At 33.5% G+C, this 16,143-nt stretch overlaps 4 protein-coding genes across 4 annotated transcripts; 3 read left to right on the top strand and 1 right to left on the bottom strand.

Annotated features, from left to right (window-relative positions):
* The first annotated feature begins 1,130 nt into the window (after window positions 1–1,130).
* LOC18598102 (Pollen Ole e 1 allergen and extensin family protein) lies at window positions 1,131–1,938 on the top strand. The gene is made up of 2 exons (XM_018120894.2): window positions 1,131–1,338; window positions 1,431–1,938. Exons 1-2 carry the CDS (start codon window positions 1,164–1,166, stop codon window positions 1,784–1,786), a joined length of 531 nt encoding a protein of 176 aa, XP_017976383.2. The 5' UTR covers window positions 1,131–1,163; the 3' UTR covers window positions 1,787–1,938.
* A 328-nt stretch (window positions 1,939–2,266) lies between these two features.
* LOC18598101 (Tetratricopeptide repeat (TPR)-like superfamily protein) lies at window positions 2,267–4,270 on the top strand. The gene is made up of 3 exons (XM_007027471.3): window positions 2,267–2,597; window positions 3,464–3,794; window positions 3,884–4,270. The coding sequence occupies exons 1-3, from the start codon at window positions 2,308–2,310 to the stop codon at window positions 3,968–3,970; spliced, it is 708 nt and encodes a 235-aa protein (XP_007027533.1). The 5' UTR covers window positions 2,267–2,307; the 3' UTR covers window positions 3,971–4,270.
* Window positions 4,271–4,450: 180 nt separating this feature from the next.
* Window positions 4,451–7,929, bottom strand: VPS37-1 (Modifier of rudimentary (Mod(r)) protein). Its single transcript, XM_007027470.3, has 7 exons — window positions 7,702–7,929; window positions 6,529–6,753; window positions 6,169–6,256; window positions 5,224–5,263; window positions 5,080–5,126; window positions 4,861–4,981; window positions 4,451–4,773 (listed from the first exon to the last, which is right to left on the bottom strand). Exons 1-7 carry the CDS (start codon window positions 7,713–7,715, stop codon window positions 4,610–4,612), a joined length of 699 nt encoding a protein of 232 aa, XP_007027532.3. The 5' UTR covers window positions 7,716–7,929; the 3' UTR covers window positions 4,451–4,609.
* A 5,181-nt stretch (window positions 7,930–13,110) lies between these two features.
* Window positions 13,111–15,144, top strand: LOC18598099 (protein RGF1 INDUCIBLE TRANSCRIPTION FACTOR 1-like). The gene is made up of 4 exons (XM_018120786.2): window positions 13,111–13,321; window positions 13,437–13,616; window positions 13,705–13,920; window positions 14,251–15,144. The coding sequence occupies exons 1-4, from the start codon at window positions 13,319–13,321 to the stop codon at window positions 14,458–14,460; spliced, it is 609 nt and encodes a 202-aa protein (XP_017976275.2). The 5' UTR covers window positions 13,111–13,318; the 3' UTR covers window positions 14,461–15,144.
* Window positions 15,145–16,143: the final 999 nt, after the last annotated feature.

The following is a 16,143-nucleotide window of genomic DNA, read 5'->3' as shown; positions in this document are numbered from 1 at the left end:
TGGTGTAAATTGTTTTAGCTTGGGTTTTTGTTTGGAATCCTTGCTGAATACTAACAACCTCATAAATCCAAAATTGAGTTAAACCCCATGACTCAATATAAATCCTTATTCAATTTAAATTGTATCCCACTTTTGTTTATACATAAAAATGATATAAAGAAATATTAACATACAATATCTATTAAAAAAATCAACCTCAAGATTTCGATTTCTATTTCAGCTCCTATGATTATATCGATAATCACATATATAGCAGGTTATATAAATGAACAATTACCCTGTCTTTAGGATTTTGCCTGTTCTCCATAGCCAATGATCACGGAATGTATTTCCATGATTGAGAGCAATCAGTAGTGCCACCAAGGAGGCCGTGAGTGAGCACTCCAGTATTTAGTCAAAGAACCCCCCCTTTAACATACATCACCGACTGATTTCAAAATTAAGTGACTAATTCAAATTCAAGACCAAAGTCAAACTACGCACACATATATATATGTGTGTGTAATATTACAAGAATATTGGGTTTTTTTCGTTAATATTACATAATTGAAGTTATTTTATTATTTTTTACAATAATTTATACGAACAAAAAGTTACACATTATACTTAATTTACAGGTCACTTTTTATATCTTAACAACAAATCTAACTATTAATGAAACAATCTATAATGCATATGCTATAACAAAGAGGACATGAGGCCTTTATTTTGAATTTTCCCTTTTTTATGAGGGTTTCAATTCTTAACTTTGTCAAACTATTAATTAATATAGAGCTTGAATTTGGCACTTTTTAAGGAAGAAGATACCTAATTGACTCTTAACCTTTCTTCCATAGAAAATATTGTACCAACCTACGACTAAAGAAGCCCAAATAACTACCCCAGAAGTTATATTATTGGGGGACCATATGCATACATTAATTACAAAAAATATGTATAGGTCCAGCTATATATATATTCACGAATCTTTATTATTAGGCATCATGATTATGACTGAAAATACATTAAAACTATTGCATATAAGCTAATGCAAAATGGATTGCACGTCTGATCAGTAGTGCCCTCCCACCCCTACCCTTCCTTATATAATATATTGTGCTTTTTCAAAGGAAATTATGTTCATTTCTGTACTGGACCTTGTCGAAGAAAAAGAGTGAAGAAAGATGGCTACGGTGGCGTTGATGTTAATTGCAGCCTCACTTTTGATGGGATGCAGCACTCAAACAAAAGCCACGGTGGTTCCTGCCCTCCAGGTTATAAATTTGGGTGGGAAAGTCTTGTGCCAGGACTGCACCAAGGGCTATGGGGAATGGGCTCAAGGTAGCCAACCCATCAAAGGTATATATATAGGATCGATTAATGTTTGTTCCTTCATTAAGATTTGATTACCTTTTCTTTTTTCTAATTTTTTTTTTTTCAAACGATTGCAGGCTGCAAGGTATCAGTGACATGCATGGATGACAGAAGCAGAATTATGTATTATGGAAGTGATGAAACCGATGAGCAAGGGCAATTCAACATGGTTGTGAACAAATTCATCAACGGGAAAGAATTGCAGGCAAAATCATGCTTGGTAAGGCTGGTTTCTTCCCCACATCCTACTTGCAACATTCCCAGCAACTTCGCCGGAGGACAGAGAGGAGTAAAGCTCCCAATTAGACCTACTGTTGTCTATCGTGATTTGGTTCAATATCAACTTGACACCTTCTTCTACACTACCCCAAGGTGTGACAAACCAGCAGACACCCATGATTCCTTTGAATGCCATGGAAACAATAATTACTAATTATGTTTATGGAGAGAAGCATACTTTCATTATATTCTTCATAATCATCTTCTATTGTATCCAATTTGAGGCCACTTTTTTTTTTTTTTTAATGACTAAGTACTATACAGTTTGTAATTTTTTTTATTTGTTATTTTATTATTGATTTTTGTTCCAAAGGATTTTTAGTGAATTTAAAAATAAATAAAAAAAATTAAGTAAAATTTTAATTTTTTATTTAACATAATACATAAAAAAATTTAAATTATTTAAAAAAATCCAAATAAATATTTATTTTTTTATTATGTTTAATCAAATTTATATAATTTTATTTGATATCAAATAAATTTATATCTAATTAATTATTAATTAAAAAATCACTTATTAATTTATATCACTGATGTGACATGTCAGATTGACAATAATAAAAATTGCCACGTAGAAACGTTGCAACGTGGCACAACATTAATCTGTCACGTCTACTTACCGAAAGTCTAATTGAAATCCTAATTGTGAGGAGCAATTCGATTCTGGGCTCATCCATGGCCACTCGGCTGGTGAGAAAGCTGCCATCATCGTCGTCGACGTTTTCCTCGTCTTTGATTACCAAATCAACGGCGGAGATCTCACCTCCGTTGGTGGGCCATGGCGGGTCTATACTCAGGTGGGCCTCCTCTTCCTCTTCGTCCTCATCATCAACGGCAACGACTTCTTCAAATTCTTCATCTTCGAAACAAGAGAAGAAGATAACCGACCGTCTATCAGCCGTGATAGACGCTGTCAACGACCGTAAACTTCCTCCCGAGCTACGTGGCCAACGCAACGCCGTCAGGTCTGTATGTATATTCATGGTTTCACTTTAAACCGATATTCAACTAAACATTATAAATTTTCAAAATTTTAACTAAATAATGGTAAGTTTTCAATTTTACCCTCAATAATTATGAATTCTTCATGGTTCTTTCATATAATTAACTGATAAAGAGAAAGCGGAAGAATTTTTTGTTCGGGGAGCGAAGGGAAGTTTAAATTTTTGTAATTTGAAGGTATTTGTTGGAAGTAAACTAGTTGGCAAATTAAGACTTAAAAGTGCTTTTTGCCTTTTTAATTCTTCCACAATTGTGGATTTTGATTTTTATTGGGTGGTTAATTTTTTGTTGGTTGCTAAGCCATTTAGGCTGTGAAGGTGATTCTCCTTGAGAAATGGTGATTTTTCATAGTTCCGGGGCTGTTTCTATGTGCTAATAGTCACTTGACATAAAATTTGAGCTGCCTTTTGATTTGGCTTACTGGTCTTTTTGTTTGTATGGGTTGTTTTCTTGTATAGGCTTCATTGTCTACTCTGCTTTGTCTCAAATTTTTATGGGGTTGGCTTACTATGTTTGGGGATCTTAAAAACTGTTTGACTTTGGTGTGTGATATGCTTTTGAAAGAGAGCTGGCTATGGTGTTTGTAATCTAACATTGTTAATTTAGAGGAAGACTTAGAACTAAACGCGTGCTGATGGCCGGATGCACTATATATATTCAATTCTATGATCCACATTCAGGGTAAAAACTTTAATAGTTTCGAAGGTTTTTCCATTTTTTTTTTTTGATAAGTAAAGGTTTTGATAATTTAATCTCCGCTTCTCTAGAGTAATTATATGGTTTGGGTTCCATACTGATATAAAGTTGTGCTATTAATCGTTTTGGACAGGTCAGAAACCGACATTATCAATGTAGTTGAGCAAAGAATATGGCATTCAATGGAAGAGGGTCAATTTGAGAATTTACCAGGAAAAGGCAAACCTCTTAACCTTAACACCAACCCTCACGCAGATCCAGCAGAAGACACCCTCTATAGAATTCTCTCAAAGAACGGATGTGCACCTGAGTGGGTCGAACTGAACAAGGAGATCAGGAATAAAGTATCGGAATGGCGAGTCGCCTTGAAGAAAGCATGGGAGAGCAAATGCAATGGAGATCATAACAAATGGGTTGAGTGTTCTGAAACCTTAAAGATGCAATTGTGTGACATAAATGATAAGGTAACCCCTTGAGCATTTAAAAATGTTTCTTTTCTATGTTTAGATCAATTATGTCTCAAGTAAATGTAAATTGTATCTTATGATTGCAGGTTTTCCGATATAATCTGATTGTTCCTTTTGGCCGCCAGATGTTTGGACTAAAATGGGAAAAAGAAGTAGCTCGCTTAGAAGAATAGCTGAAATCTCCATTGTTATGTTTTCCTCTTACAGTCTATTTGTTGGTCATAGATATAAATGTTTGTTAGTTTTAATTGTCTCAACTCGATACAAAGTGTATAATATATAATACTTGTAAGGCGCACCATAATTCTCTTAAGCCACAACCACAGTTTAGTTAGTGGGAAGTTTTGTATAGTACGCATTCTTGGTATTTTACTCGTATACCTCACTTGCTGCAATGATCCGTGTCCCAGTCATAAGAACAATGAATATCGATTTATCCCGTTTGTAATACTAATTCAAGTTTATAGCTGCAATTTTATCGATTCATAGCTACTGGCACTATATATATATATATATACACACACACACACACATATACAATGCTTTGGAGCCTCGTTTGCACACTTTCTCATCTTTGCAAACATCAAACTATTGATAACCATGTTTTTTTTCTCAACCCAGCTGACCAAAAAGAAAAAGTGTAAGGACCGAAATGAACACATAATAACTAGAGAGATTTAATTAATTGCAAAAAGTTCAGAGGTTTATTTGGGCTAGAACGAAGTGAGAATATATGAATTTCAGACACCAAGAACAACCAACACCCTCTCAATATTAGGTATACAATCAATAACTATCTCCAGGTGTTTCCATCATCCAATTGGAGATGTTTTAGCTGCAAGATGAATGAGAGCTCGCCGGTGGTATGTAGTTCGAAGCTTCTTGTACTTCTGCACAAAAGTCCCTAGATCCATCTCCCTGTCAAGGAGCTGCCTGTGCAAGGCTTCCAATTCCTCTTCTGTTTCATTCATTGCGTCTGCACAGATGAAACACTAGTTTTTATTTCTGATAAATCAATTATATCAAGCCTGAGCCATACAAGTATATTATCCGTAATGTGTACCTTGAAGCCTATGGATAAATGATGCGGGGGAGTAGTACTTCAAAATCTCTTCTTTCTGTCTCTCAAGCTCATTTAGTTTTTCCTGAGCTGTTGCCAATTCTGTTGTCCGGATAATTCTGCACTGTGGTCATGCAAGAAAGAAAAAAAAAAAAGGTTTTACAATCTGATATACTAACATTAATCAATGACACAAAAAGAATAATGTTCTGAAAACCTTACCTGGTTTCTTAGCTCCATTATTCGTGGTTCTTTATCTAAATTGTTCCCTGTTTATCAATATATCTATAAATTACCATTTGTCCCCTATGTACATTATATCTATAAAATATGTGGCACTATCATAATTATCATAGAAGAACTCACTAGCAAGCTGCAAAGTCTCCTTGCGAAGTTCATCTCTTATCTGGTAAAAGTTATCAAGAAAGAGTAAGATCTAAGGAACCAAAGAAATGATGAAAAACAAGGTACGGAGAAATAGGGTATTCTCATAGCATGCATGTGTAGGTCAATCCAGTGTATTGCATCAAATCAGATAGCTAAAAGAGCTACCACACCATAATACCAACAAAGAACTGGAATAGTATGCACAATTTACATTAAAATAGAGCACAGAGCACGGTAATAGTTAATGACGAATACTGCTCATATTTAAAGCACACACCCAAATGAAAGAAATAAGGGTGAAACAAGAAGACCCAGCTAACTGAATTTGACAGGGTAGCCACCACTGCTTCTATTGATGTTAAATTTTATAAAATTAGACTATCTCCAAGATGAATGCGACCATAAGGTCATCTTTGCCTTAGTGTTTAGAGTTGAGTCTTCCTTTCTATGTCCTTTTGATGGTCCTAGTCTACACATGACAACATATTCAAAACTTTCAACAAGAGTTGTGGAATCATCCCTAATAAACAGGAACATAGTCCAACTAACTTCCAAGTCAATCAAAACCTTATGAGACCCTAATTCAGCTCCTGCTGCTATGCACCTGTGGGCTACCAATGTGCCACTATCTTGATAGCCCCTATAATATCAGCATTTGGACATTTGACATAGCAACACCAGCACTATGAATCAATAATCTGAAAGACATTTTGATTTTGGGTTAAGCAATAGACTATAGATCACACCAAATCCACTGGTTAACCAAAACCCTTGTTTATACCATGGCCAAAAGGCCAAACCATCAGACTTTTTTAGAGACCAGAAACCAAGAACATTACACATGGTGCAAAAGGGCAGACAATATGCAAAATTCTAACTTTGAAAAGGTGAAATCAAATAAAATAGGGAAATTTTGGTACTCACATTGTTTTGAATTTTAACCTGGTCAACCGATAGTAAGAACTGATTGTATGCATCCTTGTCTGACAAAAGCTTCCGTAATTCATCAACGCTAAGAAAACAAGAAAGTGATTAGCAATTGCAAGATACATTCTTGAAAAAAACAAGCACTTTTGCTTGAACAATATCTTCCGAACATTTTTCTGAAGCCACAAATACAAATAATTAAAATGAAAAAATGTCAAAATGAACAAAAGAGCATAATAAATCAGTAATATAAGTAAAAAACAATAAGTAGGAATTACAATTTTAAATTTTTGTTATAAGAGAAAATGAAGATTGCTGGCTAATAGCAACATGGAGTGAAAGAACCAGACGTCTCACCTTTTGTCCTTTAAAAGAGCAATGATTCCTGCAGCTTCAGCAGGTGAAACAGGTGTGGGAGAATGTGGCCGTTCTGCAGGCCTTTGTAAGTTGAAGCTGTTAGAAGCACTGCTACTCGGTGTTGTAGGTCGGGAAGAACTAGGGGAGCTAACTACGGAAGGGGGATACCAAGAATGTGAAGAACCCTCTTGTGGACGTTGCTGAGCTTGTTGCTCCTGTGAACCCCTGCAAATTCAAAATTTTAGTGAAACCAATATACAAGTCGCAATTTTTAGGTTAGTGGAAAGATAATAGCTCCAAATGAAGTTAAAAAATATTACAATCATGTTTCACTTTTGAAAGTTATTGCACAAGCACGACAAAAATGCAACTAAGCCCTGACTATTCATGTATTTACATCAAAAGGCAATTTATGTACCTACACAACTTTGAGAATAACGCAAATATTGGGCATGGACGGTATTACCCCCATTGAATCCAACATAAGGTGCACATATTGCAGGTGTATACTGAAACTACTAGGTACTAGCAACAAAAATACATGAAACGTGTCCATATTTCTGACTTGCTATAACATGTTAATCAATTAAGAGATGCTCATCCTTATATCCAGCTTCATGGAAATTATAAGTGACTATGTATCCCACTTTAGGCTCATTCAAAACTGCTAATGTTAGTTTCGTTTCTGTCATGAATATTGGAGTATTCTATTTTAAACAACAAACAAAAGAAAGAAGATTGAACACTTTTGATTTAGTAACAATTTCTTATCTAACTGCAACATGTGTTATATAAATTTCTCCGACCCAATCAAACAGCCTCAATACCATAATAATAATAATAATAAACATACAACATATATCCAAAATCCAATTAAATGGGGGGATAATTGACATAATAAACCCTAAAAATCGAACAAACCCGCAACTATATGAGTTTCATAGAAGCTCTAAACAAATTTTAAACAAAGTCAGAAATCTAAGTGAAATTGATCAAAATTCACAGTCTGTTCAAAATATATCAGCGTCACAGAAAATAAAAACCCCAAAATTAGGCTCTGGATATCGAAATTAAAAAACATTAAAGATGGAAGCGAATAAATTGAACCTGATTATCCATATAAATAAAAAAAATTAATCAAGAAGAGATTAAAGAGTTAACAAAGAAAACTACCAGAACTTGAACATAGCTCGTAAGAGGGCGGCTTCTTGATCGTTGGATAATCGATCGACCCAACCAAACGAAACAGAAAAATAAAAAATAAAAACCCCTTTGATTGATCGAGTCTTCCACGAAGACGAAGAAAAAGAGTAAGTTGTTTCTTTCAGAGTAAGCAAATATTATTTCGATTTTCTTATTTTGTTTTTGGGAGTTTTGGGTTTGAGAGATTTATGTTTGTGTAGAATTAGGTTTATTTTATTTTATTTTAACCCCTTTGTTACACGTGGATGGTTTTTATTGAGTTTGAACAACCGACGAGGCTTATGAGAGGAAGGAACCTGAAAAGTACGAGCATTTTTCCTTCCACCGGACCGTCTTGAGCAAAACTTCCTTGATACTTCGTTATGACTGTAACAATGTTGTAGGAACTAATTTTAGAGGTTTTGATTTCCATTCTAATATTTTCTTGGATCATGTATTTATATGTGTTTAATTAAATAAATTAATTAATAATGAATAATAAAAAATCAATCGAAAACAAAATAAAATTTTCTTGAGAATTTTTTAATCAGGATGCTATTAAATAAGTTTTTAATGGATTTAAAATTTTTTTTATTTTTTTATTATATTCAATCAAATTTTATATTATTATTTTAAATTAAATAAATTTTTATATTTAATAATTTATTAATTATCACTAATTAAAATATTATTTATTATTTTATATTCAAATGGTACTTATTGATGTGAAAATTAAAAAATATTAGATGATCATGTTATCATATCAAATTAACATATCATGTTATTATTAATTATAATATATTAGTATGTTAATCATCAATTATGATATGTTTGTATGTCATGTCAACGTCACACAATATAAAATAACAAATAATATTTTAATTAAATAGATAATTAGATATAAGAGTCATTTAATTTAAAAAAAATATATAAAAAATTTAATTAAATGTAATAAAAATATAAAAACTTATTTAAATTTTAATAAATCCTTCAAAGATTATTTTGGATATTATGTTTTTTTAATTTAATTGATAAGAATAGGCCCATAAATATAAATGCAGGCAGAGCGTCCAAGGAACCAATGCGGGATCCTATTTGTGCCCAACTATGGTTTGATGGGGCCTGGGCTATGAAGCCTGGTACCGACAAAATTTAAAGAAGGCCGTGGGTATTTGTAGAAATATAAAAATAAACAAGAGATTCGATTTTGCTCTTTAAGATCAAATTTGAAATATGTTTCAAGTAACGTGTTAATTTATGTCAATTTTGGGGCAAGCCCACCTATGTACCTGTTGATGTTACATCTGAGCTACTCAAACGTGTTAGTTGGTGCACATTATATTCTCATTTCCCCATGCTTGCCTTACGACTTTCCCTTCTCCTTAATTATAAACAATTATTAATTTTTTTTTGATTGATTGATTGTTTATACTTTTGTTTAATTAAGAAACAATGTGGAATGAAATAATTAAGATATCCCTTATTCCATTAGATTAATAATGTTAGTGATAAAAATGAAAATTCTTGAAGATAATGGTACAGTATTAAGTGAAAAAATATAGAACAATTAAGTGTCAAATATTAAATTTCAAAGGATAAATTTGTTTTACCTCAAATTATATGGTATTTTTCTATAATTTGCCCTTTTATATAATATGATTGACTTTAGTTCCTAATTACTAGTTTATAACAAAGGGGTTGTAAAAATAAAACTTAAAAATTATACAAATTAGCATGAGAATTAATTGCTTAATGTTACATATAGATAGGATTCGTACATAATAGTGCGTTGATAGCAGGTTGCAATTAGTAATTGAAAATGATGTAATGTAACCAAAAAGTTTCAAAATCAGCTTTCCTTATTGAGCCTGACATTAATTTGATGCTGAATTCAGCTTTTGATCATATGCATATTTCCCATAATGGTTAATAAAGTGATAGATTATTATATGCATGATTATTCCTGAATAATTTTTGGGATATTGAGGCTTCTTTATCCATTAAAACAAGTAGAATCAAAAGCCAAAGTTGAAATTTCTCCGCCATTTCAAGCTAACATTCGAATCATCATCAGTTTAAACTTAAAAAAGCCCCTGTACCTGTACTTGTGGTTTCACTTTTAGTTCCCATGAACCTGGAAACCGCCGGGAAGTGCTGAGAAGAAAAGAGACTGCAAATGGTGGAAAAACTGGTTTTGGTCTAATGGTGACAGTCAAGCGGAAAACAGCCAACCCATTGGAGTCTAGGCAAAGGAGGACATTGGCGTGGACAAGCACATAATCTTGACAGAAACGGACACCGTTTACTTTTGAAACTCGAGAGACAGGAGGAAGCCCCTTTTAAGGGTTTCCCAACATGCCAAAATGGGTGGTCCATCAAAATTAAACAGCCGGATTCTCAAATTTACTCCATTGTAGGACCAGAAGGGGGTACACCTAGTTTACCCCATTTCCATGTTATAGATCTGTTAATTCTTTATTATGTGGCTAACTAACATATGTTGAAAGGTCCCTTCAATTTGCCCTGTTTTAAGGAAGGGACATCCCTTTTGAGAGGACCACATGGTTTTCTTTTCATCGAGACAGCGGTCGGTGACCTTTTGAACTGGGAAATAGGCAGTATCCAAATCCAAGTTGGGAGAAATGAACATACGACAAATTCATTCCTTTGTGACGACTCCGACTGTGCATTTATAAGAGTTGCTCACATCTGTAAAGATAAATTTCCTCTCAAATTCGTGTTGGTTTATCACGTCTACATTCAAATTATTCTCCTTGGAAAAACAACCCCCAAATGCAATAGAAAATGAAAAAAAGTTTGAAGTCAAGTAAAAGCCATCATAGGAACCCCCAAGGTTTTTTAGTTTATTTGTAAGGAGTTGACTCTGGTGAAATTTAAATTACTCATATAGATACATGTTTCCAATTCTCTATTTCTCCTGCAACAACTTGGATTTGTATTCAAGACTTTATTGATTATATTTATTTTATTTTTCAAAACAAAACAAAAAAAAAATTAAATCTAGTTTCAGAAGCAACCAAAATCATAGGAATATGTCATTGTATAGTTCACTAAAGACCTAGATTATATATTTACTTTCTATCAGAGGATAGATCATGGGAGGGAGTGGTACTTTGCACCTCAAATGTCGATATCAAGTCACTCTCTTGGTGGTTCCAAGGTCATGAGCTTACGTATACATAGATGTATTTTTTCGACATACTCCTTTGCTTTTTCTGCCTACTATGTATAGATTTCTGATCAAAATCCAATCAGCCCATTCAACATTTAAGGCTGCCATGTGGCTTCATATGATACGCCGGAAACTCATCATGGTTTTAAGTTTTGATTTAACACTAGATTCTAGGAGTAACATGAACATTTTATGATTGGATGATCATCAAAGACAACATGCATATTAGAATTATTATTACATTACATATGATTTTACAACTAGAAAGAGCTTGCTATGATTCACGTTCCCATACATTGCCAGCCTTGATTCCTACACAAAGGTATCCCATCCTTTTTTTTAAAAAAAAAGAAAAAAATTTCTAAATTGAACCAATGACTTTCTGCCACCTCAAGAAAATACTCACAATCATGCATGAAATTAATATTTTTTTTTAATTTTTGTTTTTGCTAACTTGACCCTTATTGGCATCTGCGTTCATCCTTTTTGGTAGCTCTCCTTCAAAACATGCGCATCAAGAAAAGCATTTCTTGACAAGTCCTTAAAATGGGCTGTAATGCTGTTGGGAATTTCTTCTTTTTCTCTTTAACTTGTTTGTTTAGGCATAAAGTTTTGGATCACATTTTACCGCATAATTCGCATCCGTTTCCCGTCATATTCCATACCTACCTTTCTCTCAAAACTTTTCCTTCTTTCACAGGAAAAAATATGCTTTTCTCTTTGAAGGTTTACCAAGTACAAAACCCTAATCCAAAGTCTCTTTCTTTCTCATTTGTCTCAAACTCTTTTACATAATAATTCCCATACCTTTTCGTCCATGATCACATGAAGATTTTATTGCTAAAGAGTAAAGGGTCAAACAGATATATCCTATAAGTAATTTCATATAAAATTAAAGTTTCTTAGGCTAAAAATAAGATTCCGAGATCTTATAATGATCGGCATTACATTTTAATTATGAAGATTAAGAATCTCTTTCTAACCCAAACCATGTCATTTTCTAATTTGTCATACTTTAATGGAGCATAATATATATGAATGATTTAAATCCTTAGACATTTTCCTTGTGCAATGCTGGAACCCACCAAAATGCACTGTGCAGCCGGCAACCCTATGCAACTATATTATATTGGTTTAACAGCTGGCTGTTTTACTTAATACTATATTCATATAACATTACATTACATCAATTATACATTAAGCTTTTAATTAAGGGTCTTTGTTTACTCTAATTCCAAATCTTATTTGATAATTGATAGGACTTGTTGCCTAAATTAATTTTGATTTATGAATATGAAAAACAGAATAATTAATGTATTGGTTGATATCCCTTTTTGGTTTGTGGATTAAGATCTTCAATTTGTTCTTTGATTGATGTGCCCCTTATGTGACTCATGTCTCCTTTCCATTATGAAAGGTTGAACATGTGATTTTTTGATCAAATTAATCAAGAAAAAAAATTGACTTTTATACACATTTTAATTTTTTGGCACATAGAACTCAACTTAATAAGAGTGTGACAAGAATTTAATCGTCAAAATCTAAACATTTTTATGATTTATTGATTAAGTTTTATAGAAACTTGCAAATAAAACAAATTTTCTTGGAAAAGAAAAAAATCAATGCAAGCATCAATTTAGCCAATAATAGTATGTTATAAATTATATAGAGACTTAGACATGAATAAAATTTTTTATTATTTATAATTTAATTAATAAAATAAAAAAATAAATTGATTAAAGAATTTTAAAAATAATAATAATATAAAATCCAAATTAATTTGAAAATCCTAACTTTGTGAAAAGGCCATCATCATTGGCCATTATCTCTCAATTGTCATCCATCATTTCATCTATGTTCTCACAACAAAAGAAATATCTCATCAAAATGAAAGAAACTAAAACAGTGGGACCCTTTATTTAAAATACCCGCCCTGATTAAGCCACGTGGAAGCCTGCACATGTGGCATAAAAGTTGGTGGTGATCATTTGTGTGAACAGCTATATCCACGAAGCCCCATTGCGTAGCTAAGGGGCCGACCTTGTGCCTACGTAGAGACGCAAAAGAAGAACCAAAAGTAGCGTAAGCGCCAAAGGCATCCTTGTCTATTCATCCAACGGCCGTAGATAAACTTCAGCCACCACGATCGATCTCAGCTGTTGAAACCACCCCTGACTTTGCAGCATTTGTTTATGAGCCTTGTCCCTTAGTCCAGGCGTTGTTTTGTTGTTGAATTCTAAGTTGCAAATTCGTATCAGGCCTCTCGCTCTCTCTCTCTCTCCTTTCTTTCTTTCTTTCTCTCTCTTTGCGTTTTGATCTCAACGTTTTCTCTTACATTATCGTCAAAAGGAAATTAATCCAACGTTTCACATTTCTTTCGCTAACCCCATTGCTGCACAAATTTCTGCTTTAACAATGGTAATGCCATTGCCATAATGCCCATAGTACTTCTTGATTTTCTTGTTCTTGTTCTTCGTTCTTCCCTGGGTTGGTTTCTGGGTCTCATTATTCTTTTCTTGGTTTCTTGAGACAGGCTACAATGCTGGTGCCACCATGGCTGGAGTCATTGCTAAGTACAGCCTTTTTCACAGTTTGCAGGACACATGGAGATGCAGCTAGGGGTGAATGTAACATGTATTGTTTAGACTGCAAGGGAGATGCATTTTGCTATTATTGCCGTTCTTCTAAACACAAGGATCATCAAGTAATTCAGGTAAGTCAATATTTCTGGTATACACTTCATTTCCATTTAAAACTTGTTTTTGGTAACAATGGGGTGGTTTAAATTTCTTTTGTTTTAGATAAGGAGATCTTCATATCATGATGTAGTGAGGGTTACAGAGATTCAAAAGGTGTTGGATATAAGTGGGGTACAAACGTATGTGATAAACAGTGCCAGGGTTCTATTTCTGAATGAGAGGCCTCAACCAAAATCTGGAAAAGGAGTAGCTCATTTATGTGAAATCTGTGGAAGAAGCCTCTTGGACCCATTTCGTTTTTGTTCTTTGGGATGTAAGGTTAGCGTTTGCCTTTCTCTATTTGCTTCACTTCACATTGTTTTCTTCTTCTCATCATCAACATCATTCACCACCCATCATATATGGTCACATTTCGTCAATTTGCATAATAGCACAACATGTTCATCATCCCTGATTTCATATGTAAAAACATCACCATCACAACTACCACCACATTGATCATCATTATCAATTCCATCATCAATGATTATATCATATGCGTCACAGATGGCTTGTATATCATGCTCCACATTGTATGGAAATTTTGCTTGGATTGAGATATTTGCAAAGGAGAACTGTGAATTAATATCCTTTTTAATATGACCTTAGCTTGTAGGAATAAAGAGAAATGGGAATGCAAGCTTTACCTTAGAGGCTAAGAATGATGTAGTGATGGATAAAAGAGAAGACATGTCAAGGGAGGAAGAGGAATTGCGTGAAGGGTCACAACAAGACATTTACCCGCCCACGCCTCCCCCGCCTCCTTCAAGTGCAAGGAGAAGAAAAGGAATTCCTCACCGGGCACCTTTTGGGTCCTAGAAATGCTACTCAAAAGCAGGTAGTAGTCCCAGTATAATATTTAAATTTCAGAAATTACAATTGTTTGAGGGTACTCTTTGTCCTAACTAAAGGAGCTGTAGGGCATCAGTTTGGTTAGGGTGTCCAAAAAACAAAAGGGCAAGTAAGTTTGCCTTTTGGATTTGGGTCCCATTTACAACAAATCCCTCTCTTGTGAACAAGCCAATAATGCAAGAATTGAGAAATGTTATTGTTGATAGTTGCAAGGTGTACATTGTAATTAAGGAATTAAAAGCAAGTCTTTGTGGAGTCCGTTTTATAGTTTTCATGGGTCCACCAACCACATGGGCCGTTCACATAAAGAAGCAACTTTTTATTGTTTAATTCATGTAATGGGGCTAATCAACTTTCTCTTGTGACTGTTACCCAAATTCAACACCTCTCTCATTCAATTCATTTCTTTGTGGATCTTCTCTCTTTATTACTTTCTGTTCCTTTTCGCTTTAACTTTTAATTTGTTGTCAAAACCGTGACAAAATATATAACTCTACTACTACTTCTTTCTAAGACAACCTCTTCGAATTTAACCAAGGGAAATGCCATATAGAAATTACAAATTAGTGATAGAAATTAGTTATGGCAAAGCTGTACGAATTTATAATCAATAGATGGCTATACATTTGATGGTTATTTTCTTTTGATATATATTTCATTTAATGTTTATTCTTAAGTGTTTTTGTACACTTTATAATTAATTTGTACGTTTATAATGATCTTTTTTTCTTTTTATATTTGGATATGTAAGTAACAAGCGTCTAATCACGTTGAATATTTTTTATGTGATTTATTTGTGTGTTGATTTTAGTGTTCAATACATTTTTATTTGAAAATTTCAACATAATGAAAGTCAATGCAATTAATAGGTATAGAGTGTGGGATTGAAGTCTTGGGAGATTGGTGTTTAATGAACTCTTCTCTGGTTTTATAGATACAGAGGTCGGGGTTTAAGTTTGGTGGGATATATCGGCGTAGATTTTATCTATAAAATTTTCCTCCTACCTTTAAAAAAGATTATATAATTTCATTAAATAATATTAGGTGCTTGGACCTTGGGAAAATGTGGAAGGATATATATATATATATATATATATATATATAGCAAGAACAGAAAAACTGATATTAAGGCGGTGCTTCTTCTTCTCTTGACACGGTAAGATCTTATCTTGGTGAACGCAAAGTACTGTTGGTGCAACAAACCAAAGGATTTCACTGTCTAAACTTAGTTAAACACCTTATAATTAAAATGAAATGAAATGATTATTTTTCTCAACTAGACAGTCAAGGCATATGGAAAGATTATTCCTATAAAAGCCAGTAAAACTCATAAAGCAGAATCTGAAGGTTTTGACGCATTGTTTGGGAGAAAAAAGTATACCAAATCATAACAGAAGGGAGATTCAGTCAGTGGTACCCAAAAGAAGTGAAGGTTTCAAGAGTTCAATTTGTAGCTTAATTTATTGCAGAACATAAGAAAAGGCTGTTGTTAATTGACTTGCTTTTTTGCTTATCACCTTTTTTTTTTCTTTTAATTCCTTTATCTGCGTGACCGACAGAGGATCGTTTTGAGCATTTTGATATCTCTATAGATATCTGCATGCTTTGAGTGAGGGGCTTGCATATCTTTTTGTCATTAATGGTTGAAAG

The sequence above is a fragment of the Theobroma cacao genome, chromosome 5, assembly GCF_053813885.1.
Source record: "Theobroma cacao isolate CCN51 chromosome 5, ASM5381388v1, whole genome shotgun sequence".
NCBI classification, from domain to species: Eukaryota; Viridiplantae; Streptophyta; class Magnoliopsida; order Malvales; family Malvaceae; genus Theobroma; species Theobroma cacao.
Note: the sequence above shows the minus strand (reverse complement) of the source record. Positions and strands in the feature narration are given on the sequence as shown.